Genomic DNA, 24,709 nt, shown 5'->3' on the forward strand with positions numbered 1-24,709 from the left:
TTTCCGAATCCATATTGCGGCAAAGCGGCGGCAACATGAACGTTATCTCGCGCTACGGTTTGACTTCCGCTCGTAGTACATTCGATGCCAATGATTATTTTGCTGCTGTGGAGGCTCTTCTTACTGGGTAATATCTCTTGCCGCCTGCTGGACCTAAAGATAAGTTTGCGTACTTCGGCGTGAGATCGGCGTATCTCACATGTTGGCAGCGAGGCGCTGGCTGTGCCACAGTCGGCGGCAACGTACATAGTCGGGACTTGAGAGTCGGCAAAGGAGTAGACGCCCTTCGGGCATCACTAGCAGCAGCAGTGGCCATCAAGAATGTTTATCACACTTTTGTGACTGCGCCTTGATTGATTTGAAGCTGTGCTCAATTGTTTGATGTGTCCGATCTTGTTAATAGGGTCGAATGGCCATTAAGCGGCTTCCATGGATTCATGTTTGTGGTCATGATCCGAGAAATCTCTTTGCGTAGGGTATCATAGTACGCTTTCACCTACAGTACAGAGGACAAGTCAGGAAACACTCGAAGTAGCTCAGTGTCATTCACTCACATGCCCTCTTGTCCATCCAAAGCCTAGCGCGAAACCTTGTACCCCACCGGTCTTTCAGCTGTGCCCTAAACACCATCGAAACCAAAAATCCTCGCATAGACATCAACAAACCACTTCCACATGCATTCCCAATCGATGACTACATCAACCGAGGGCCGAGGGCGTGGATGAACGTTGTAGCGACGCTTAGCCAAACATCATAAAGGGCCGGAAAGCAGCTTCCTAAAGGTCGTGAAAAGAAGTCAATGCATCGCCTCTCAGCTTTGAAAGACCAACTTACCCCTTCCGGCAAAGCCCAAAGCCAAGTTATGTCGATTCAGATCAGCGAGGCTCGCATTGCCCAGATCAAGGAAGTCATCACCAATTGGTGTGACAACTTCTCCAAGTCCTTGAGTGAAGCTGAAGCATTGGAAGAGATCCAGAGGGACTTCGATCCCCAAGTGGAGTGGTATGATCACGGCTTCTACATCTGCCGAGTCGGTCACAATGCAGTCCTTGGCTTGCGAAAGAGCTTCCTGCATTGCAATCAGCCCTTCAGGTCGGAGATCAAGGTGAGAGAGATCCGTAAGTTCACGTACGTTGCATGCAGCTGATGATCTCTCTCAGAGTATCCTGCCTACCGCCGACGGAGCGGCGGTTGAACAGCTATGGATTGGTCGATGCACCAACGACATCGTTCGACCGGACGGCAGCGTCGTCATGAGAGGCAGCGGGAAGGAGTTCAAAAGCCATGTTGGCTTCTTCGTCAAGATCTCGGAGGCTGGGAAGATCACTAGGATCGATGAGTATGATCATCGTTATTGGGATGAAGGCGTGCATGAATCTTCGTACAAGCGAATGACTTGAGGATTGGTTGATGGGTCTGTTCCAGTTCCCGAACGACATTCATCTGTCCGGGTGGTTACACCACGCGGATTGTACGATGACCACTGACCTCGTCAAATGCAACGGCCGGAACTTGCCACTGTGTCTGCATTTCCTTCAATCGCTCGACAAACCTCGACATCCCATCCGCTTCCGACCTCTTAGCGGATATCTCGCCAAGTCCAATGCGCCTGAACGTGTTCGGCGAGTCTTCAATTGCTTCCAGCAGCATGCAAATGGCCACACGGTTGTGTCGGATCACCAGAGGCATGCAGTAGTGTTCGTCGGCTGTGCTCCGCGTCGGTACACTACTCTTCCCGTAATCGGGCAAAGACAAGGTCGGGCTGTAATGATCTTCCAGACCAGCCATTTTGAAATTCCAGTAAGGGTGGCAATCGTCAATGTGTGTGGCAAGGCCTTCAAGAACTACGGGGATGATATTTCCTCTGAGGTAGAGTGCTCCGTGCTGAACCGGCCCAGTAACGTCGTCCGTGGGGTGCTTAATCTGGACATCGACGACCTGGTATAAGTATTCGAACGCCACAGCTCCCCCTTGATCTTGCAGCGACTGGCTCAAGTACGTTGTGCCTTCAACAGACAGCCACGACCAGCTGGGCGCTCGATACTGAGATAACTTCGACTCGTCATTCTCCAACCAAACTCGCCGCCACTTTCTGATTGGAACTTCCCAGACGAGATCATGGTGGATTGTCTTTTTCCACATCCCCACCCAATAAGTGTCTTGCAGGCAGCTCTGGAAGAGCTTCGCCAGACCAGCGAGTGCAACGACGCGGTCGGTGACGACGGTCAGCCTGGTGTTGGCGAAAGCCTTATGGACAATGTCCCAAGCGCCCTTCATGTCGATGTTCGGATCGCCACTGCGGGCGAGCGCCAGCAACTTCTTTGGCATTGCTTCATTCTTCCAGCCTATCTGATCCCGATTCAGATCTTGGGGAATGCCATCTGGAAGCAGTTCACTCGCGAGGCCATCTCCGCATTCCCATATGACTTCGTCTTCTGTAAAATGTACCACCCTGGTTGACAACATTCGCTCCTGATAGACCTTCATTGGGTTGATCAGTCAAATCGTGGGATTGGATTGCAGACTCAAGGTGTGAACATGATCACTCACCCAAGCGCGCTTGTTCAAGGGTCCGTCCTTGATCTTAGCGGTATAGTCGAAAGACGGTCCGTCAGCCTTGGGATTCAAGACGGCATACGTTCCTGAGGCAAGCTCTCCATACTCGTGGGAAGTGACTTCAATCGTTTGAGCGGGCTTGCGACTCTTGAAAAGCCCTCCATTCCCATCCGTCGAGGCAGTAGCAGCCAGCGTGCAGAGCGAGTGGGCGTACACTTTATCCATGAGAACCGATTCGCGAAGCCAATCCGATTTGTCCTCTTGGTCTTGCACAATGCATAAGCTGTCAATCCACAGATATTTGACGTCCAGATATCGGCAGACTGCTATGGCATCTTGGAACGTCTTGGGTAGGGTATCGATACTGTACCCTTGTCTTAGTTGCAGCTCAGACTCCGCGGAGAGCTTCATAGGCTGACTGAGGCCCCAACAATGGCTGAGCGTAATGTATGGGCTGGCCGGTTTGACTTCTTTGCTTTCCACCAAGCGGAAGAGCTTGCCAAGGTGCGCTGAGACGTCTAGTAGCCGAGTCGGCCACCATTCCTTGAGAGTGGTGAATTGCGAGGTGTGGCACTTCAGACATGTAGCTAGCTGATCTCGGATGAAAGCTAGCGACTGTCCTGAGCCTGTATTTGCCACTGGAGCAACATCTCGAAGCCGCCTAGATACTTGAGTGGATTACGATGTTATTCATGGTTCAGTCATACAAAAGGGGCTGCACCTACGTATTGTCGTGGGTGTACATGTCGAAACAACTACACCGCCTTCCGCTTGTTTGATCTTTGCGTGCAAACTGATGCGCGGCACTTCCTTCTCAATGTCAACCCTGAACTCAAGATCGACCTCAGATGCTTCGCGGAACCTCTTTTCGTTGTATTTCAAAATTCCCTCGCAGAACCGGCATCCAGCAGCTGCGGAATCGTGCACGCCTTTTGCAGTTTGGTGATGGACATATGTCGCCGACTGGGACGAAGAGCGCCTCACCTCAGCTCTACCTTCCAGGCAGTTCTGGCAGAGCTTGCAAATTTGGACTTTCATCTTGCTGTCGGATCGAGAAGTGTGGCAGAGGTGGTTGTTGAAGTCTCGGCATCAAGGCTTCCAGAGTTCGTTTAGCTCAGCTAGCTGACCTCACCTTAGCCTGTCGTCAGCCCGACGATACCTATCTTTGTTGTCAACAGCTCATGCAGCCTGACACATGCCAGTCGCCGGCGTCGAGCGATGCAATATCCAACGCTGAGTTCACGTCCGGTTTGCTGTCTCTGAACGCCCCAATAGATGATGAACCCTGTAGGTGATGGCCTTCCTTTGTAACACTTCTGTTTCCTATATTCGCGACATAGTCCTCGTGCGACTGACCCTCTACCTGCCGCCAGTCTCGCTCTTTAAATTGAATTTGGATCTCGGGATCTCGTCGAAAAGTCGTCTCTGGGGACTCGCAGCTCGAGGAATAGGGGTCAACCTACCACTTCAGTGTACTTCGGCAACCAATACCACGCGTCGTAAGCATCGACGCCTTCAATTTCCTTGATCATGGACTCTAATCAGCTTCTGTCGACCGTCCGGACGGAGTGAAACCGACCTGCGAGGTATGGAGAGTGGTCCGGGGCCGACGACGCGCTCGAGGTTCGACTCAACACACGCGTCGAGCACGTTGATCAAGCCGACGAAGATGCAAAAAACTCCATAACCGTGATCGGACCAAGACCCGTCCTCCCCAAACATTCCATCCTACCAAAAGCGGGTCGACTCCGGCGCAGCGGAGCGTAGTCCGTCGAAACGTCGAGATACAACTTCTGGCTGTTCCAACTACCACTTGTGTCTGATCTGAACGCGCCGTTATGACGAACGTGCGGATGGCCACCTCTGAAGACCATCTGAGAAGTGGTGATGAATCGTCGGATTTCTTCGTTGCCGGGTTGCAAGTCGCACAGGGAAGGAGGGTTGCCCGACGCCGTCGACTCAGGGGGCCGGATGCGGTTTTCTGTGGAGAATGTGATGCTGTTCTGCCTGGGGTGTGAAAGATCTTGTGGATTTTGTGGTGTGGTGGCATTGGTCGACGGCAGATTTCAGGTGTTGAGGCGAGATGGACTGTTTTCCGAGCTCAAGGAGCAGCCTCCGCTATCGTTCAGGAAGATGGCCAAGCGACGTCTGGGGCCAGCAGGAGCGTTAACTGCCGTGCCGCGGTGTCGATGTTTGTGGCAATGTTGACTCTTGATGGCCCAGGCCTTCTTGATTTCCCGTAAAAGACCATCTTGATAGACGGTAGGGGGTCGCGTACTTCACGTTTTGTTGCGCATAGTAGTTATTGCCGGCTACATACCGGCTAACCCATGGCTCGATAACAACGAAAACCTACTCTAACATCCCAAGCAAGATGTCTATTGTACATGCCGTCGTTAGCACACACGACTCTCCATTACCTACTGCCCTCGTATGCCTCCATCTTCGCCATCCGTTGAAACGATAACACGACCACAACCCATCTCCTGGCTAATGCCACACTTGAGAACGACTGTAAGAGCCTGTAAGGCATACTACTTGTGACAGGTAGGCACTCTCCCATCCACAACGAAACATCAGAATATTACGGGGAGAGCCCCGAATCCTGAGGTCATGCGAGGGTCTTTGGCCATGATCGCCTATGTCGTGCTGTCAGAGGAGAGCCGTTCCATGCAAGCCCATCAAAGCACACATTGCGAAGTCACCGTCGTCCCTGCCATGGCTTGCTGGGACGTCGACGCGGTCCCGCACAACGGCCTTGCGAGATGGCAGCCTGAATTTCAGACACTCGACGATATTCTTCAGCGCTGCGCGTCAGACACGTTGGTTTGGACGACTCTATCTACTGCACAACGCGCAAACGCGCTGCTGCTCGTTGAAAGGCCGCTCCCCTCTCTACATTCATTCTGACGAAGCGCTAAGGCATACATGGGCTGTACAATGAAGGCCGTTTCCGCACTAATCATCGCTAACTCACGGAAGCGATCGCGCTCCAGAATCATCGGCTTCCTCCTCTCTCTCCTCCAGGTCCAGAGTCTATCACCTTCTCTTCCTGCCACCGCACGCGTTGATCGGCTATCTCATGGAACTCCTCATTCAATCGCTGCAGCGTCGACAACTCGGGATCAGTGGCTGCTAGGTCCAGCTGCACAAAAAGCTCGCTGCTGGGTGTAAGAGTCGGCTGTGTCACTGGGCCTAAGCTTTTCACGATGGCTGCGGCTTGTGATGGCAGTTCGACCCCGATGCGTCGTGCAACCTGCTGGAAGCCGATGATAAGATAGCGCGCCAACGGATAGGCATTGGCCATGCGCCTCATCAGTTGGAGGCACAAGCAGAAGTAGAAGCTTTCGTCAGAGACGTCCGGCTTGCCCTTGAGAGCCATAAGCGTGTCGTTGGCAACGAACATTACAGAAGTCGTCAGATAGTAAAGAGAGAAGGGCAGGTCAGGAAGCTCAAGTTCCATTTGATGGACGAGCAATCTTAGCTGAAGTCGGGCCTGCTCAGTGTGGTCATGGGCAGGTTTGAACTTGATTTGAGCCTGAGGTTCATTGTCCGCAGCTACGAACGGCTTGAAGAGCTCAATGACGCTTCGGTAGTAGTCAGAGCTGGACGTTCAGGTCAACATGGCAGCCATGGTCACGCGTAGAGTCGAACAACTTACTGCAGCGTGAAGACGTGTGGAGGGGCCCCGTGAAGCATCCCTAATCGTCCATTCAAATCCTTTCGCCGGCTTTGAAGCTCTTCGAACAGCTCGAGGGCGTTTATCCAGTGTAAGTCGCGATTCGAACCGTCTCTATGTCTCTGGTGAAGTGGGAGGATTTTGCTGGCCGTCTTCCACATCATTGCTCGCGCGCTTCGATGGCTGCTCATAAGACCAGGTCTTGGAGGCATTTGTAGTGGGTAAGGACTCCAATTCTTGCTGTCTTCCTCTTTCTCGATTACGGGTGGGCCGACCGGCGGTGAATGGCTTAACAGAGGCAGGTGTTGGGGGAATGCTAAATTGTGCATTCTGATGCTATTAGCGGACTTCTTACATCGTTTGGCAACCACGTTCACTCACCCCTGATACGAGTACAAGTTCCAGGCTAAGATGGCCCTGTGCTTTGCTAGTTGTGAGTCAGAGCTGGGATATGTCTGAGGCGAGCGATCTGAAGAGAAGAGCCCTGAGTCGGAAGCCAGGTTCACTGCGCCCGATATGTAGGGAGCGCCGTCCTTATCTTGCCCATTGCTTTCCAACGTTGCATAGAGCAAGAGTCCAGCAGACATGTTGGCAGGGACTGCAGCGTCCGAGTCCCAGTCCCAGAGCTTCGTGATCTCGTACATAGCACGGTGGCCGATCGAAGCAGGCTTCTCAGGAGAGAATAGAGAGAACATCTTCTGCACCATATGTCAGCGGCGAGCGCACGCGTCGTAGTCGAGCCAGAAACAGCTTACAGCTCCAAATGCCACGATGGCGTGCACTAAAGCGCGGTTGCAAAATTCTGAACCTCCTACGATGAGGCCCTCCCAGAAGGGCTCTTCCTCGACGAATCCGAAAGTCGGGTTCTCCCACACGAAGTAGCACTTGAGTATCTCCAGCAGAGTATGGTCATCCGTGTAGTACACCTCCCAGTCGGTCGCTTTCACGCCCCCAAGTCTTCTCTTCCACGACGTATCCGTGCTACGCGCTCTCGTAGCTAGGAGATTCACGCTTGACGCTGGCTTGGGACGAAACGTCGCCGGTGTAGACCATGTAGGCCGTGCTTGAAGGCCCGGGCGCGTCGGATCGAACAACCGCGTCCGTTTTTCAGCGCTCCGCTGGCTGCGCGTTGGGGATGGGTGTGACACTGCCGTTTGTTTGCTCGCGTTGCCGACTCGATGAATCGCTTCGGCCTCATCGTGCGGTTCTGCTGCGGTCCTCGTCGACCCGCGGCGCTCTTGTATTGACGACTCCGCACTCGTGCTGGATGAGGCTCCACTGTTCTCTGCTGCTCGCGTCTGCTGGGTCTGGTCGACCAGGAATGAAATCGACTGCTTATCGATCAAGCCCGTGGGCGGCTCAGTAGGCGTCGAGGGCTGCTGGAGCTGAGGGTCGCTGGCTTCAGAGGATGAGGTCTCGCCAGAGCGATGAGCGTTGGCGCCCTCAATCGCCAGAATCAAGCTGTTGGTCGCTGAGCCATGTGCACGGCCATCATCACCAGCTGTCAAGATGGACGAGATGCTCTCATCGGCGCGGATACGTTCGAGGATGACTTGGGCTTCGTCGTCGGCGGTGTCGCGCAGAAGGCGGATCAAAGCTTCGTTGTTGGAGGATGTATTGGACAGTTCGACGAATCTGCGCTTCAAAGCGGTAACTCGCAGCTCGTCGGGCTCGGTGATGTAGACACAGTCTTTGATCTTCTTCTGACAGCTCGTGCAAACAGGACGGACGCCATCACACTAGTCCGTTAGTCCTTTCTCGCTTCTCGTGGCATCACCCCGGACTTGAAAAAGGGTAATCAACGATACCTTAATCTTGCGAGTGCGGCAGGCCTCACATGCTGCTTTGACCTTGGGTTGCGCCTCGTCCGCAGGTCGGGCAGAACTCCCGTCTCCAGACTTGGGCGCCATGTGCGGGTGTATACTAGAGCACAGCAGTCACAACAGCCATCGGGCTTTAGGTAGTTCTCCTTCACCCTTGGGCTGTCCTACGCCGGCCGCCCACCTAATGTGGCTCGCCACGCTAAACTCGCAGTATGACATGCGCCTGTTGTAGGACAGCCGGAGTTCGCTCCTGAAGATTTATGGTCTCCACATTTCTCTTTGCGACTCCCACATCGTGATACTGGTCGGGATCATTGTCGAGCTCATGCTCGGCTCTGTCATCCCTCACGCTGGGGGAGCCCTTGCCGCCCTCCGAGACCTTTCTCGTCACGGGAGTTTATGTTACAGCGAGCTTGGCATGCCAGATCCTGGTCTAGTCTCCTGAAAGCCACATGGGCATACTATCACCGAGAGAGTTTGCCACTTCAATACTTCTCCTACAATCTCCCTAAAGACATTTTATGGACTAGATGCAAGAAAAGTGGCTGCAGAAGGCAAAGCTTGTTCTCTGCGGTACGGAGACGTTCGGACAGGCAAGCACAGCGGCGTGCAATATATGTGTGGATCGATGGTTAAGTCTAAATGTACGCTTCTACTCGTAAAACACCAGGCATCGCACTTCAATCGACTGTCGATATGGCGCATCTTTGGGCGTCTGTGGGTCGACGAAAGCCGTATGTGGCGTTCTCACCGCGAGGCCGCTCTTGCCCATCGGCTCAGAGTCTCCGTACGAGTCGTAGCACTTCAAAAGCATCACCTCCTCAGGGGTCATGTCCTTGTAGTACCAGAACTGGTGTTGCGAGTTTGGTGCAACAGAGAGCGTCTCGCCTCTCGGCTCGTAGCCCTCAGTCGAGAACAACGTCGTCTCGTCCGGCAACTTCTCCTTGCCTCGGTCATCGTCATCCATCGCCGAGTCGGGACGCTGTGGGTACATGAGATCCACTGGGATGAAGTCCTTTGGGGAGGTCGAACGCCAGTCGATCACGGCAAGTGGAAAGTCTGATGCCGGGTTCTCGATTGGTCGCCACACGTTGATGATTTGGTAACGACCCTTTAGCAACTCCTCGGCTTCGTCTTCAGGAAGATGTCGTCGAACTCGGACTTGTGTAGCTCCCGGGGTTTGGTCGACATGCACCTGTTGGACAGGTTGTCTCGGCGAGTCCTTGCTCCTCCTTCGAATGGTGTGGTCGAAAATGACGACCTTCTTGACTCCTGGGTGTGTTTTCCTGAGCAAGTCTTCCACCTCTTCGTAGTAGCCTGTTCTTACGGCCTTGTCATCGACAAAGGCCTTTTCCTTCGCGGGTGAGTTGTACACTGCGAATCCTGACACATCTGTGCTGAACTCGCTCTCTCTGCCGCGGATATTTTGTACGGGGCGCTCGATATCGGTCTCTTTATATGATTTGCCTGGTCCGTCGACCTTGACCCATGGCTTGCCAGAGTACGACGATGTGTCGATGTGCTTGAAGATGGCGGTGGTCATCCTTGCTCGCAGTATCGAAGGCCGAAAGGAGTTCTAGTCTCTTGAGCTGGCGAATCGTGAGGGTCGATATCGCAAAGTCATGGGAGGACAATCATCTTATAGCGTACCCCGCGTATACTCAATGCTGTGTGTCGCAGCTGTGTGGTCAGTTTGTGAGCAATGACGCCATATCTCCGGCGTGACACTTCAAGTCGCTGATGATTTCCAATCAGCAGAGCTTCATTCGCGCCATCCAGCGGCGGGGCCAATCTCTTCACAAGTCACACTTCTCTCGATGAGTGATCTGGCGAGACAACTCCGATGTGGTGACATCGCATTGCATCTCTGCTGGTGTGTGATCTGGAGAAGAGACGCAAGCCGGCCGCTCGCCCGAAAAGCAATGCCGCCGCACAGACCAAATTGAAGTGAATCTTCAATTTGATTGATATCAATCAATTTTCATCAAATTTTAGTTAGCGAAGCACAATCGCACAGCAGGTGTTAGAACGAACGTAAGGCTTCATCGTCGTGAAAGTGCGAGGACACAACGGGAAGGAAACGGGACTGAAGTCGGCGGCAAAGGCGACGTTTCAGGCCACTCCAACAGCCACATCTGACAAGTACGCTGCTACAACACTAATAACATCATCTGTACAACTCAATACAGTCCAGAATCTAGAACCAAAGTCAGCAAAATCACGCCTCCAAGCGAATCATCAAAACAACTCACAAAATTCGGCGAAAGGAACTCATCCCCAGAACTGCCCGAAATGACATTGATCTGGATACTGTTCTGCCCAGCGACCAGCTCGCTGCTGGGGATATCGACCTCGTACGCCTCGCCATAGCCCCTATACGCACCCCTTGTGACACCACGGCTGTCGATCTTCGTGGGGGCGTCTGGAGCATCGGCGGTCCAAGTGTTGACGACGACCTGTGGACGTCCGCTGGCGAACGCGAGGGTCGTGCGGATTCGTAAAGTGGCGTCGCTGCTCGCGTCTTCAAGGCTGAAGGTGATGTTCTGTCCACTGTTCACGGCTTTGAACAGAGCCATGGGGAAGTCAGTGGCGTTGGCCTCTCCCACGACGAAATCTGTGGGTCCCCAGTCGGACATTCTGGAGTCGGAAGGGTGCATTCTGAGCTGCTTATCCGCGTTGAGGAAGCCTGTTGGTTGGCCGTCGCAGGAGCCGATGGTCCAGAGGCTCGTGGTTGGGGCGGTTAGAGTGCTGGCGATGTCGCTGGACGTCGTTGATCCTGCTGAAACGTCCACACTTTGAGAGGCGACCTCCAGCTCGGTTTGGTACAGCTTCATGGTGTATGTCCCTGGCTTCACGGCAGGAGATGTGAAACTACCATCCGTCGACGCATATGCCCAGTACTGCGCCTCGTCGTTCGACCATGCCACCACAGTCTGGTAGTCGCTGCCAACCCCAGAAGCTGTCCCCGAGACGTATCCACGGCCAGATTCTGCCACATACCCTTGGATGTCCAGATCAGCAAAGAAGGAGAAGTCGAAGTCTGCCAACGCTGGGACACCGCTTCTACTAAATGTCAAGGCATACGGTCCATGTAAGCCCATGCGGAATGCTTCAGTCTGAACGTGGCCTGAGTTCATATAGAAGGTAAGAGATGTGTAGTCCCCTCCATTGTTAGTGTCGATGTCTCGGAAGAATGGACCACCTGAAGCGGCTTCGTACGCCAGAGCCGGTTTGACAAAACATGCATGGGTGTCGTCCCCGTATACGCAATGGACGTGATCATCGATGAAGCGATCAGACGAATAGAACTTGCTTCGAGTTTCGCCGTCGACTAGAAAGACGTCTGAGCCTTCGATCGTCTCGGTGCTGCCGACAGTGGTAGAGACGTCGCCGAACGGGTAGCTTGAGGGCAAGATGCTGTTGTCGAGACGAGCGATGTATCGCAGCTCTCCGATCTCCGGCTCAGCTGAAGTGTAAGTGGCCATGTACAGATTCGCCTCGCCTGACTTGACCACGATGTAGTGCGTAAGTGTGTCGGTCTCGCAAGTGACCTTGACATATTGGTCTCGGACCGAGATCAGTCTTGATACCTTCTGTGTATTCTGGAGACATACCATCAATTGTCTGAGCAGACACAGTTGCACTTCCCAGACCGGATCCAATATGAGTATATTTGCTCGAGGATTGTAGCTCCGCCCCGCGGTAAACGATTGAGGTCACGTCGCAGCTAGCTTTGTCGACTGTGGCGACAAGTGAGTTCGCAGAGCCAGCATTGACAACATAGCTATCATCATTGTCAGTGAGACCGAATTGGGCTGTAACGAGTGACCCAAAGCCGATGGCGGCTGCAAAGATTGACGTTGCCAACATGGCGCCAGCACCAGGTGGAGTTGGAGAAGAGAAGGAGAATGTTGGCTAAGAATCCCACGTCCATGGAGACGATGGGAGTTTTGATATATTGAATGCTTCTTCGAAGCGAGTGTCACTATCGTACTTTTGGTCTTCGTCCGGGATAGGTGGAACATCTCGTTTCATGTTGATCTCTCCCCGCCAAGGACTTCATATGCGGTGTAGTCGAACGTTGGAGAGGAATAGCTTCGCCCGCCATGTTCGACCTGCAATTTCGATGGAGAGAAAGAGCTATTCCATAGGTGTAAGCGGTATCACGACCCCCGGACAGTTTGCGATTTGAAAGAGTCCGGGCGAAGAGGTTTCCAGATGAAAGCTGGATACCCCTGTCATGCACAAGCCTCCAGACCCACATACTTGATGCACGTCAAATGAATCTTGTTGCCGACTGGTGTGGCATGAGTTCTTGTTGAGTTTAGATTCTGCCTAACCGATGGGCACGTTCAGTCTTCATCACTGGAGTCTCGAATAAATGCTAAAGCTTAGCGAGTTCTGGCAAGAAGTATTACGATTAGCGAATCTCGAAGAAATGACATTGTCAACCGCCACCTTCCCTGGAAAGCTGTTTAAGATCATGTGGAGATACCCTCGGGTAAATACGTCGCAAGACCAGTGTCTGCAACGTGTGAAGCTGCCGTAGACGTTTTGCGTGCCTGAAGCGTATACTCGCAAGCACTGGCTGGGAATTCCAAGAGTGAGTGAATGGCATCGCTGCCAAACGCATCAAGTAGCATGCATATAGCAAGGCAGTCCCGCTGGACTCGTCTTTGACACCACCAAAGGTCAGACTTTCCAAGTAGGCCGAACCAGTAGCTTAATATGAGCAGTGCTCGATGATCATTCTTCTTCAAAAGCTCAACATATGGAGGATAGATCCTGGCTCCAAAGTGTAGGTATTTCATGAAATTGTCCGGTTCGAATGGCATCAGAAGCGCCAGCGCATGCAATGGATCGTGATATGGGTTTGGGTGGATCGCAGGAAGACCCATCTCATCCGTGACATCGCAAAGCTCCCACATGGCTTCTGGTAGTCTCCTGACATCTTCGCGATCGTTTCGCGACACATAAAAGTAGTGCAGGACTTCGGTGTCAACGAGAAATGGCCGCACTTGCTCGAGGAGTGCACCCATCCCTTGTTGCACTAATAGCCAAGCAATACGATCCAGGTCCTTTGAGAACACCCAGGAGTCCTTTGGGTTCGTGGTGTCGACCCAACTGAAGTATTGCACGTTGATCATCAAGCAGGTCATTAACACCGCATCGGATTGCTCCTTGGCTATGGGTTTCGAGATAGTCTGCTGGAACTGCCGCAGCGCTGTCGACAGATGAGAAAGCTTGGCCTGTCGCCAGCCCTGGGATCCGTTCTCCAGCAAGTGGTTTGCTGCCAAGGCGAGCATGGTGTGGAAGAGAAACGAATGCTACATGCGCAAGGATAAGCTTCTCTGAGTGCTCCTAGCCTCTTGAGGCTTCGTCACTTACGTTCTGTGCCAGACGGAGGATTGCGTTATGATATCCGGGAGACGCAGGGCCGACGAGAAGAGCCTCGTTGCTGAGGGTGTCGAAGTGCTTCAAGAGATGCAAATCCGCAGACGATCGAATCAGCGTCCTGGGTACAGACGACGTAGGGGCCAATGAGTCCTTCAGTAAAGGTGGGATCTTATCCAAGGCGACCGTGAACGTGGAGCTTTCTAAAGCTTTGGGCGAATTCGCATCATAGTTGCAATCGGTGTAGTTGCGGAGACACCGGGAGCAAGTAGGCTTCTTCTCATCACACTTCACCCTCTTGACCTTGCACGTAGAGCATCCTGCTCTGGACTTTCTGTGCGTTCGGCGAGTGATGTAGTCCTTAGTCTCCTGAACCGCGTCTTGTGATTGATTCGCCTTCGCGGAAAAGACGTGAAAGGTAGGCGCCTCTCCCGCCGTTTCTGTCAGAGGTGGTGCCACTGCCATGACGGGCCCGTATACAGCTTGTGGTATACGAAGAAGCAGACATCTTCTAGCTTTAAGCAATTGAGGTCCAATGACGGAGAAACTGGGCGAGATGCCTTGGTTTCGAAGAGGCCCACTTCTCGTTTACTTGATCTGGACGAGGCGGCACGTGAGCGACAGATTGCGATCAGCGATTGGCTGTGTCGATGCGCTTGGACCTTGGTTGAACTCTACAGGCCGGAAGGATTTCGTGTTACCAAACCTCACCTCTTGTTGCTTTCACATCTTTCTCGCCCAGGCTCTTGTCTATTCTGCCGCGCCTCTCCATCTGAGTTACTTCTCCTCTCCCCTGCTCACGGTTAATACAATGACTGGATTGCTCTCGGATGACCGCAATAGGCAACAACATTGCAGAGCCAAGACTTGGGCTACTGTACCGTTCGACCCCTTTGTGTTGTACAATACTCATGCATTCTGCTCTGGAAATACTCAAGCATGAGTACCACCAGCACGACATCATCGTCAACACAAGAGAAAGGCGAGTAGCTTTCCTTTGGTCATCGGCTGGAGCAAGGCGCTCTTTCGTGGAATGTGTCGCGGACTCGGAAACCATAGGTGCCCTCCAGATACGTCTTTTCCGCACGTCGTACGCAACGAATTTCCATGTACAGGCGTATGTTGACATACTGGCCAGTGACGATGTAAGTGAATAAAGCAGTCTAAATCACGTTGCCAGGGCATCGCGCGAATCACCTCTCCTCTCGCTCTTGCAGACAAACCCCCAGCTACACAAACACTCCTACTTGATCCAACTTTGCATCAAGAAAGCAGAATGGGTTTTGCATTCACGAACAAGCCGCCGATCGCGGCGAACACCGCAAGTGCCTTCAAACCCTTGCCTTCGCTTCCTGGCACCGTTCTCCGCCATTCGCACGATATCCAAGGACCAGCTGTCAGAGCAGAGAATGCTGGGCTTCCCAAGAATCAACCTCCGCTCGTCTTCGGCATTCGCACCACACCCGCCCCCGAGCCCGACACCACCAGAAACGCCGATGCCCTCAGCTTCTTCCTGAATTCCAAAGTGCCAACCAAGCGACAAGTGTGGGATATCAAGGATGACTTCGACACATGCAAGCCACGCAGCAAGTTCACCTGCTACTGCGTCAGCACCGCCGAGTGTCGAGTTACGTACCAGCCCAGTGTCGCCGCCCACACAATACAGCAAACCGCTTTTGGCGAGCCAGACTCGAGCGACAGTCCTCGTTCGTTCCGCTTTATCGACCTCCCTCCCGAGATGCGCAACAGAGTCTATTCAGCCGCGATCAGCCCTGAACACATCTCTCTTCGAAGCTGTGCTACTCATCATATGTCTATTGGGGTTGAACCGCCACTTGCGACTGGAATCTTCGCCACGAGCAAGCAGCTCGCACACGAATCGAAGGACCTGATGTTCGAAAGCACTATCATCGTCGACGTCTCTCTGGAGTCAAGCGTCCACTCCATCATCAACCCACTGCGACTGCCCCGCAATCTGTTAGCGAAGATCAAACACATCGTTCTGGTGCTTGATTTCACTCGCGTTCACGACATGAACCCATTTCGAACCGACTGGAGGACCGTGCAGAAGATGACCGGACTAAGAACGATGAGGATCTGCGCCATCCAGATGTGGCCTCCGGCGGCGTTCTTCCGACCAAATCGCACGCTGCGGGATCATCACAGAGAGACCATCAAGACTATCCTTGAATGCGTACCGAAGACATGCGCTGTTGAGTATGGCTGGAGCAGCGAGGCAGAAGAGGAGCACGTTAGGGAAATGCATCGACGCATCACATTGCTGCCCAGTTCGCAGTGACAGAGCTTTTCGGGAGCCGAAATAGCTGACCCTGCTGAGCTGGCCGCCGCTGCCAAAGATGTCGAGAACGAGGCGGAGAAGGGGAGCAAGAGTGGAAGCAATGTTGACTATCGCCACATTGGGTTATAAACTGCGTCGTGGGAGACGTGCAACCAGAAGCATGGCGATGGATGATGGGAAGAACAGACGTTAGCGTTGAGCTCAGGGCCACGTGCGAGCTGCAGAGGAGACAGCAGGCGAAGGTCTTGAGTGGAGTGCATTGTTGGAGAGCTTTGTCGAGGATGGCTTGAGAGAACACAGAGCAACAATGGAGCGACTTCTAGGCTCAATTGCCTCTCCTTTACTGAGGCCACTGTTTCACGATGCTCAGTCTAACAGCCGTTGCAAAACGTGCGTAGACTATGTATGTATTCAAAAGTAAGTCATGCTACACCTATAATACTTCCAAATGTAAGGTAGCCCCGATCAGTGAGATGTCGGGAGATGATACCAATGACCGACAACGAGGGATCCCGCACCTGGATACAAATACGGAGAGGTATCGACGCCGAATGCACAGAAGAGAAGTGGGTTTGACTTCGACGACCACATGCAGGGATGCTGGGGTAGCGTTTCGGCAATGCACGCCCGGCACGCCGTCCAACGGGGATCAACGCTACTGCGAGACTCCTTCCTCGCGCATGTGGTGAACGCGCTCTCCTCCATCCCGTCGACTCGATTCTGCCCGCAAGACGCTGTTGCGACGTCCCCCACACGCTGCGCAAGTCGAGAGCGCGTCGAATCCCTCCCCCGTTGCGGTTCGCCCACTTCCCCCGCCAAGCAGCGACACTTCACCGCCATCAATGCAACAAGCCGTCCCATTTCCCATCCTCGCGCCCACCTCACCATGGACGACTCCCTCCCACGTCTGCCCAGTTTCGGCAGCGTGAACAGCTCCTCTGTCACCGATGACTTCTCCCAATACGATGCGCACGACGACGACGACCGACCGGAGACACCCCGCGCAAAGATCACGACTGCCGCCTCCCACTTTGACGCGCCCACAGACACTGCCATTGCCCAGCATGTGCAAAGCATTCAGGTCCCCGAGACGGTCGCTAGGGACTTTCGCCTCAGAAATCGCTCCTCGTCGCCAGCAGCTCGCCGGCCCATGTCTTCCAGCGGGTTGGACAGCAGCACTCTCAGTATCCTCGACCGTCCGCGTAGAGCCCTGACGCTCAAGGAGCAGAACACCAAGATCGACAAGCTTACGAAGGAGAACTTCGACCTGAAGCTGAAGATCCACTTCCTTGACCAGGCATTGCAGACTCGATCTGATGACGGCGTCAAGGAGCTCATCGAGAAGAATGTACAACTTCAGACTGATCTCGCCAATGAGCGCAAGGAATCCCAAACCATGCGCCGGAAAATGCGCGAGATGGAGCAGAAGATCGCAGAGCAAGACGAAGCTCTTGCTGAGGCGCGAACTCACAAAGCCGCCAAGGAAGAGGAGGACGATGATCCAACACTGCAGGCTGAAATGCACGAGGAGATTCTCTACTTGCGGCAGCAGCTGGATCATTCTGAGAACCAAGTCACGACACTCCGTGACGAGGTCATGACGAAAGAGCTTGAGAAACGAAAGATGGCAGAGCACATGCGCGGTATGGCTGGCAGGCGTGGTGAAGACACAGCTGGCATGAAAGAGACCATGGACATGTGGCAGGATCTGCTCAACGCTGAGACTGGGCGACGCGAGCAGGCAGAAGAGGACGCCAGCAAATTGCGAGACGAGCTCACCACGCTACGCCTGCAGCACGCCTCTCCAGCCGCAAATCAGTACCACCAGAACGACAGAAGGCGCCGAAGCCGAATCGACACTGGCGAGAGCCCAGCTAGCGACCCAGAGGCCGACCTCGTCGAGAGCATGGAGAACGCTGAGTCGGGCGCACTCATCGAACAGCTAAAGCACGAAAATGCTGAACTGCGACGTGATCTTGGTGCTCAGACCAGCATGCTAACCTCTCGCAATCGGGAGCGTGAACGGCTGCAGCAGGAGATTGAAGATCTGAAGCTACTGCAGCGTAAGAGCGACGGCGCAAGGTCCCTCGCCGGCGAAAGCATCTTTGATCGCTCCATTTCGCGCGCTCACCAGCGAAGCCAGTCGCGGATCAGCGATCACACGCAAGTGACTGAAGCCGAGCGGGAGGAATGGGACAAGAAGGAGGGTCAGTTGAGAGATACAAATGCCGAGCTCAGAATCAAGTACCAGGAACTTGACCGAACACATCAAAAGTATCTGCACTATGTCGATGTAATTGAGAATGATTACAAAGGCATGGAGGACGAGCTCAACGAATGCCGGGATGATCTTGTCAAACTGCAAAAGGAGCGAGACGATGCGCTGCAGGCCTACCAGGAGCAGGAATCAGAGTACGCAGCTCTCAAGCAGGAGGCCCTTGAGGAGATCCAAGCGTTGGACGAGGAGAAGAAGATGCTCGATGCTGAGCTGCAAGACACGGAGCGGAAGCTGCAAAAGACCACGTCGAAATTGCAGACCACCAAAGACGACTACAAAGGTCTTCAGAGCGAGCTTCGCCAGCTCACGTCCCGAGTCAACAATCTGGAAGATCTCAAGGAGCGTAACACGCGAACGATTGAGACCCTCGAACAGCAGCTGTCTGAGGCTGAAGACGAACTGCAGAAGTGGGAGCAGAAGTGCAGCGAGCTTGATTCGAAGAATCGCAAACTCGAGATCAACCTCGAAAGTCTGCATTCAGAGATCACATTTCTGCGAGAGGAGCAGGAAGGGGACAAGATTAAGATTGGTGAACTCGAGAATGCGCTCAGTGCTGCTCAGCAGACGATCCAAGACGAGCAGGAGAAGCTGCGCGAGATGGAGGACGAGAGGGTTGAAGAGAGGCAACAGCGCGACATACTTGAAGACAAGTCCAAGGAGGAAGTACAAAAAGTGCTCGATGACCTCAACGCTGAGAGTGCGAAAACGAAGGATGAGGTCAGGAAGCTTCGCCGTTCACTGTCCGCGAAAGAAGTTGAAGCTGGCAGCTGGAAGCAGAAGTTGGAGGAGCTTGAGCAAGCCTTGCGAAACATCTTGGGAGATCCCGACGGCACAAAGCCTACGCTGCTTGCCGACATCGAGAAGCTGCAGAGAGAGCTTGAGACGACCACGAATGACTTGGAAAGGGCACGAATGGACCTTTCTGATAAGGATCGCCTGCTGAGACACCGCGATGGCCTACTGGAGAGCACCAGTCTCGAGTCCCGAAGGCTGTCAGATCTTCTTGAAAAGGAGCGATCCTCCCGCAAACACGACCTTGATCGCTTCGAGAAGGCTCACAGTGGCCAGGCGACACACTTGCGCACCATTGCTCAGAAGGAGACCCGCGTGCTGGAGCTGGAGACTGTCCTGACTCAGGATAGGCGAAAGATGACATCTCTCGAACAACAGTACCGCGAGCAGCTACACGAGCGGAACAATCTTCTTCTCGCGTTGTGGAACCGCTTGTCTACACTCTGCGGATCAGACTGGGCACAGAACCACAGTCTTGTCAATGGCGAGCTACCAAGTGCAGACGTCATCAACAAAAACCTTCAGAGCTTCAACAAGAACATCATCTCGGCGGTTAAAACAATCGAAGCGCTCATTGGAAGTTTCAAGGTCCGAATCCGTAGCATCGAGAAGGACTTGTGGAGAGACTACCAAACGATCGAGCACAACTTGGAGATACGAGTGCGCAGAATGGATGCCATTGAGCGTGCGGTCAAGGACACCCAAAATGCCATGGTGGAAGAAGCTGCGCAAAGACCTCAAGCCAGCCGCACCGTTAGCACGAAGAGCGTCAAGGGCAGTGAAGAACTGGCAAAGCTCAAGACAGACATGAAGCTCCTTAGGTCGGAGTTGAAGCTCCATCGCCAGTATCCGAGTGCTATGGCACAGCAGCTCATCAACCAAGAAACGCAGCAGAACCCGGAGCACCTAAGACGCCAGTCGAGCAGCGGCGGTTCGAATGGCAAGTCGCAGTACAGTCCGGCCAGGAATCTGGTGAACAATCTCTTCCGACATCACTCGACATCAGCAGTCGAGCAATTCCAGATTCCCAATGATGAACCTCCACCACGGCCGCAGCCCATTATGCTGCCCCAGGTTCCTGTACAAGCCAACGACGTTCGCTGGAACCATCGCCTAAAGGAACTGGAGAAGCGGCTGAAAGCTGAACGAGAAGCTCGATTGTTGGATCGTCGTGGAGCCAGGCAAAGGCTTGAGGAGGCGAGTCTTGAAAATGAAGAGCTGAGGGCACGCCTTGAACGGGCAGAATCTCGCAGGTCCAGCGTACAAGAGGAGAGCGGAGCTGTCAGTGAGCGGTCGATTGACTAGGATCTGAAGGTGAGAGGATTGGAGAATGGAGGATAGGATAGGATATTGATGTGGGAGGAACGGCCGATGAATGTGTACTATATTGTTACAACTAGCCGCGAGGCAACGATGAACGATGAATGAATGCTTCTGAGCAGGAATGAATACCTCCGATTCGTACAAGTGACATGTTCAAGTGAGTGAATGTTGCCTGATCAAGCTTTCTCCCCACGCCGGGCCGGCAGAGCCGCGCTGGCTTGGCCGGTGACAATTGATGCAAGGTGGTTGTGCTTGTGTCGACGGCGCCTGCGAGAGCCGCAACAGAGTTGCAACTCATCTCTCTGCTAAGAAGGGGGAGCCATGCAACCCACTCCACTGCCTTAGTCACCGTTTCAGCGCCCACTACCCACTAGCCACAGCCATCATGTCGACCGACACGGCCCACCGCAAAGACTCGGACGCCCGTCCTCCCCTCCAGCCCCCTCAACCGCACCACCAGAACCCGCTCATGTCCACTCTCTCCTACTTCACCGACCCTGTCTCATACACCGTCAAGGGCCTCGTGCGCAGGCTGTCCGAAGACGAAGCTCCCACCCCGCTGGCACGAGCACTGAGTGCGAACTACAACGGCTCCATGACGGACCCTACGCTGGGTCTCTACCACCCGCCACAGGCTCCCAAGCGGAGGAAATCGCCTTTCCAGCCTCCGCCGCTGACTCCGCTGACGTTGACGGGCTACAAGCAAGGCACGGCGGGGAGAGCAAAGTTGTTGAGAAAAGCAGTGGCGGAAGAGATCAGGTTACTGCTCCCTCCGCGGCTGCAGCTGATGGATAATTGGAAACTCGTGTATTCGGTTGAGCAGAACGGCAGTACCTTGTCAACGCTATATGGTCTCTGTGACCAGTACAGAGGGAAGCGAGGCGGCTTCGTGGTAGTCGTTCGCGACTCAACAGGTGGTACATTCGGCGCATACCTGTCTGAAGCCCCCAAACCGCAACCACACTACTTTGGCAATGGGGAGTGCTTCCTCTGGCGTGCCCTTGTCCTGCCCGCGATCCCAGACCTCCTCGACCTCCCCCCACCGCCCAGCGCAGACACCACCCACGCGCAGCGAATGACCACAATTGGCATCGCGAGAAACGGCTCTTCAGCATCCCTTGCGTCCTTGAACGTCCCCAACGCCAACGGCACCAACGGCCACGCAGCTGGCACAGAAACTCCAGAAAGAATACGCTTCAAAGCGTTCCCATACACCGGCGAGAACGACTTCCAAGTCTACTGTCAACAAGACTACCTATCAGTTGGCGGCGGAGACGGCCACTACGGGCTATGGCTGGACCAGAGCCTGAGCAATGGTGTTAGCGATACTTGCCCCACATTCGGCAACGAGCAGCTCAGCGACGAAGGCTCCAAGTTCGAGGTCATGGGGGTGGAGGTGTGGTATGCGGGGTCGTGAGGATTGAAAGGCATCTCGACAGGTTTTGGGTGGTGGATCGAAAGCTGGAGATGGAAAGCAGGCATCAAAGGCATATTAGATGGGCGCTCTCTTTTTTTCTTCTTGGGAGGATGGGGGGCGTTGTTGGCATAGAAGATACCCGGCTGGAACCAACAAATGATAATGGAAAGACATTCGAAAAGAAAGACGTTGAGGGAGTATGTATTTCCTGCGCGTGAGTATAACGATTCAAGCCCAGACCAACCAAATGGTCAAGTTGTTGATGGCTGGAGCGTAGGATTTAAACCTCCGTTCCATCCTTCACTCAGAGATCCTACAGAACGTTGCCAGGATGAACACACAGTGGCCTTTAGGGCGATAAGCTGGCCCCCAATCCTCAATCGGCTCGCTCATCAACATGCGGTGCAAAAATCTGATTCGAAAGAACAGGCCTTGTCCTTATCCTCTGACATCACCGGTGTGCCTGGCGAGGAGGTTCTGGGTCATTATTACAGGCAAATGTGGCATGTGTACATCTCGGGAGAAAGGCCGTATTTGCTGGAAGTGCACGGGAAGGATTGTTGAACTGCGATGCTAGGAGGTACACAGACAGTTCCTATTCTGGATTTTGATGAGACATGGCCAACTATTCTCCGTACTCGCGGGTCTGCCCACATCTGGACTGCATAGCCATGTGCTGCTTTTGAGGAGTGGTTGCACATGGCGGGACTCTGGACTAAAAGCACTCACCGCTCTGCCGCAACAGCCCTGCGCCGCCTTCGACATGGTAGCTCACAAGATCTCAAATCAAGCTTCCAGGCAAGAGGTCCAGGATATCACAACAATAGAGCTTGTGTCTGTTCTGCAGGTACACAGCATAGAGTCACGGACATAAATAGAGCTGGACTCTAGGCTTTGGCAAGGTTTGCCGTTGTGGGATGCTCATGCGGCTTGCGATGCACCGCCGCCACGATCCTCCAGCTTTTGGGGGCTGAACACGAGTATCTAATGAGGGCGTGGTCGCTCGTCGCGTGAAGGTGTGTTTTTTTGTTGTTTGGAGTCTTGTTGGAGTATTCGCTAATTGAATATGAAGCGGCTTCTGCTGGGTGCCTTGTGCCTGAGGGAGGTGGCCATTGCTGGTGCCATTGCTGTTAGATCAGTGTCGAACTCGACGACGACGATACAAGATGGAAGTACTTCACAGGATAACGGAGCGACGGCAAGTTCTATAACGGGTCCGAATAGTCAGGCTACAGGCAATATCGGCGACTACATCATGCAAGGTCTCAGTCAGCCGAGCCTGCAAGCGTTACCGACGGACGCGGCGAACAGTACCACAACTCGGCATACCACCATCCATAGCACAGTGGTCATCCACAAGACTGTCACGGCGGGCAACGATAGTTGGCAAGATTGTCAGTCAAGCTGGGTGGCGTGGAGTGAGGAGTACAGCAAGACCCTTTCGCCGACGGTTTATACGACTACCAGCTGGGCGACTTGGAACGAGACATACAACATAACGTCTGGATCAGGCGATGTCTATACAACTATTGACGGTATTCCCCATGTGCGTGGAAACTTCACTCCAACCATTGTTGGTACCTACATGCAGTAAGTCATCGCCGTCTCCGAAGTTCGTTCGTCCCGTTCTCTAACGCCGCCAGGAACTTCTCTGAACCACACATACGAACGTCAACCAGAACACTCAATGTCAACTTTACAACGCCCTCTCCGACATGCAGCATACCGTATGATCGGTGCAGCAAGATGTGGCAGAGCTATCTACTCAGCTTGGGTATCACGACGCCGCTGAACGAAGCCACTGAGCCTGCCATCACTCCCATGCCCACAAACCGACCACGATGTTCCATTGGAGATGCAAGTTGGAGTCACACTGCTGCGACCTGGGATAATACTTGTTTCCTTTCTGGAGACCGTGTAGAGTTGTTCTACTGGCCCACTGCGACGAGCGAAGTTACGGCCATGCCTACAGGAAACATCACGGCGGCACCAGTGACGGCCGTGAGAGGAAACCTCACGTTTACGTCTCCGTCCGTATACCTCTCCTTCAATACAATCTCTGCCATACTGGGCCATGATGCAGACCGCATCAGCAACAGCCAGACAATCCCTCTCGGAGCCAGCTCGCAAAGCACAGTCTTAGTTGGAGGTTTCTACCCCGAGCCTGTCGGCCCTACTTTGACAGACCAGATCATATCTCTAAACCCCACCGACCTTTCCAGCGTCATTGCGAACTTCGGCCCTGGGGTCAATACAGTGAGTGCCATCAGTGAAATCGCTCACGGAGGACCAGATTATGCCAAGTGGATCTCTGCTCTCAAGGACTCTCGTCCCGTGCCCACAGCCAACAACTCGTACTTGATCCGTCCTGTCAACTACGCGCATTTGACCATGCCGGGCACAGAAGACTACTACATGCAGCCCAGCATCGCGCCAGGCTGCTTCAATCCATACGGGGCTCATCCCGCGTGCAGCACGATCTTCGAAGGCGCGTACAGAGCTCAACTGCTTGTACCGCAGGAAGTACGTAATCTGGCGCCTGAGTGGGCAGGCTGTGGAATCCCTCTTGATGGAGTCTACGATCCTCCTCAGGCTTTGAGTGAGGCAAGATCGGAGGTGAAGCCTTTGCCTCCTCCACCTACTCTTATAAAAAGCACGGATCCGGCGACTACTACAAACCCGACGACACCGGGTGGGAGTAGTCAAGAGGCGGAGCCGCAGTCTACGATTAGTGATCCGCTACCAGAAGTCACGGCTACTCCTTCGCCGCAGCCTGATCCGACGCAGCATACTAGCGTGGATGGGAGCGCTTCGAAAGAGCCTGATCCGCTGCCAACTCAGGGCACTCCCACTGTTGAACACACTTCTGAGGCTCTTCCTTCGCCAAGCCCTAACAGCGAGCCGAAAAGCTCAGGGAGTGGAGATCCAGCCATTGTATCTCCATCGCCTCAATCTGAAGACAATACGCCCCAGAGCTTGCCCTCCAACGAGGTCTCTGTTACCGTTGATCCAGTGCGGCCTTCAGCGACTGCAGAGCCGCCCTCCCAGAATCCCGATCCAGCATCCAAACATGGCAAGTCGAACACTGTTGTCGTCGTAATCGGAAGCCAGACTTTGTCAGTGCCAGCTCCGGCTCCATCTTCACCTG

The 24,709-nt window shown here is 53.8% G+C and overlaps 9 protein-coding genes across 9 annotated transcripts; 4 read left to right on the forward strand and 5 right to left on the reverse strand.

Moving 5' to 3' along the window:
• Positions 1–862: 862 nt before the first annotated feature.
• Positions 863–1,400, forward strand: M409DRAFT_19969 (uncharacterized protein; the record flags this gene model as incomplete). Its single annotated transcript, XM_033805172.1, has 2 exons — positions 863–1,105; positions 1,161–1,400. 2 exons carry the CDS (start codon positions 863–865, stop codon positions 1,398–1,400), a joined length of 483 nt encoding a protein of 160 aa, XP_033670446.1.
• A 55-nt stretch (positions 1,401–1,455) lies between these two features.
• M409DRAFT_19970 (uncharacterized protein) lies at positions 1,456–2,967 on the reverse strand (the record flags this gene model as incomplete). Its single annotated transcript, XM_033805173.1, has 2 exons — positions 1,456–2,481; positions 2,551–2,967. The coding sequence occupies 2 exons, from the start codon at positions 2,965–2,967 to the stop codon at positions 1,456–1,458; spliced, it is 1,443 nt and encodes a 480-aa protein (XP_033670447.1).
• Positions 2,968–5,554: 2,587 nt separating this feature from the next.
• On the reverse strand, positions 5,555–8,145 carry M409DRAFT_52093 (uncharacterized protein; the record flags this gene model as incomplete). Its single annotated transcript, XM_033811986.1, has 5 exons — positions 5,555–6,143; positions 6,218–6,523; positions 6,617–6,933; positions 6,991–7,974; positions 8,044–8,145. 5 exons carry the CDS (start codon positions 8,143–8,145, stop codon positions 5,555–5,557), a joined length of 2,298 nt encoding a protein of 765 aa, XP_033670448.1.
• Positions 8,146–8,710: 565 nt separating this feature from the next.
• M409DRAFT_19972 (uncharacterized protein) lies at positions 8,711–9,601 on the reverse strand (the record flags this gene model as incomplete). Its single annotated transcript, XM_033805174.1, has 1 exon — positions 8,711–9,601. One exon carries the CDS (start codon positions 9,599–9,601, stop codon positions 8,711–8,713), a length of 891 nt encoding a protein of 296 aa, XP_033670449.1.
• Positions 9,602–10,225: 624 nt separating this feature from the next.
• Positions 10,226–11,928, reverse strand: M409DRAFT_64658 (polysaccharide lyase family 4 protein; the record flags this gene model as incomplete). Its single annotated transcript, XM_033816170.1, has 3 exons — positions 10,226–10,255; positions 10,311–11,623; positions 11,673–11,928. 3 exons carry the CDS (start codon positions 11,926–11,928, stop codon positions 10,226–10,228), a joined length of 1,599 nt encoding a protein of 532 aa, XP_033670450.1.
• A 611-nt stretch (positions 11,929–12,539) lies between these two features.
• On the reverse strand, positions 12,540–13,917 carry M409DRAFT_52096 (uncharacterized protein; the record flags this gene model as incomplete). The annotated part of the gene is made up of 2 exons (XM_033811987.1): positions 12,540–13,385; positions 13,447–13,917. 2 exons carry the CDS (start codon positions 13,915–13,917, stop codon positions 12,540–12,542), a joined length of 1,317 nt encoding a protein of 438 aa, XP_033670451.1.
• An 811-nt stretch (positions 13,918–14,728) lies between these two features.
• M409DRAFT_19974 (uncharacterized protein) lies at positions 14,729–15,751 on the forward strand (the record flags this gene model as incomplete). The annotated part of the gene is made up of 1 exon (XM_033805175.1): positions 14,729–15,751. The coding sequence occupies one exon, from the start codon at positions 14,729–14,731 to the stop codon at positions 15,749–15,751; it is 1,023 nt and encodes a 340-aa protein (XP_033670452.1).
• An 886-nt stretch (positions 15,752–16,637) lies between these two features.
• On the forward strand, positions 16,638–20,126 carry M409DRAFT_19975 (uncharacterized protein; the record flags this gene model as incomplete). Its single annotated transcript, XM_033805176.1, has 1 exon — positions 16,638–20,126. The coding sequence occupies one exon, from the start codon at positions 16,638–16,640 to the stop codon at positions 20,124–20,126; it is 3,489 nt and encodes a 1,162-aa protein (XP_033670453.1).
• A 403-nt stretch (positions 20,127–20,529) lies between these two features.
• On the forward strand, positions 20,530–21,561 carry M409DRAFT_64660 (uncharacterized protein; the record flags this gene model as incomplete). Its single annotated transcript, XM_033816171.1, has 1 exon — positions 20,530–21,561. The coding sequence occupies one exon, from the start codon at positions 20,530–20,532 to the stop codon at positions 21,559–21,561; it is 1,032 nt and encodes a 343-aa protein (XP_033670454.1).
• Positions 21,562–24,709: the final 3,148 nt, after the last annotated feature.

Source organism: Zasmidium cellare (assembly GCF_010093935.1).
Source record: "Zasmidium cellare ATCC 36951 unplaced genomic scaffold M409scaffold_9, whole genome shotgun sequence".
NCBI classification, from domain to species: domain Eukaryota; kingdom Fungi; phylum Ascomycota; class Dothideomycetes; order Mycosphaerellales; family Mycosphaerellaceae; genus Zasmidium; species Zasmidium cellare.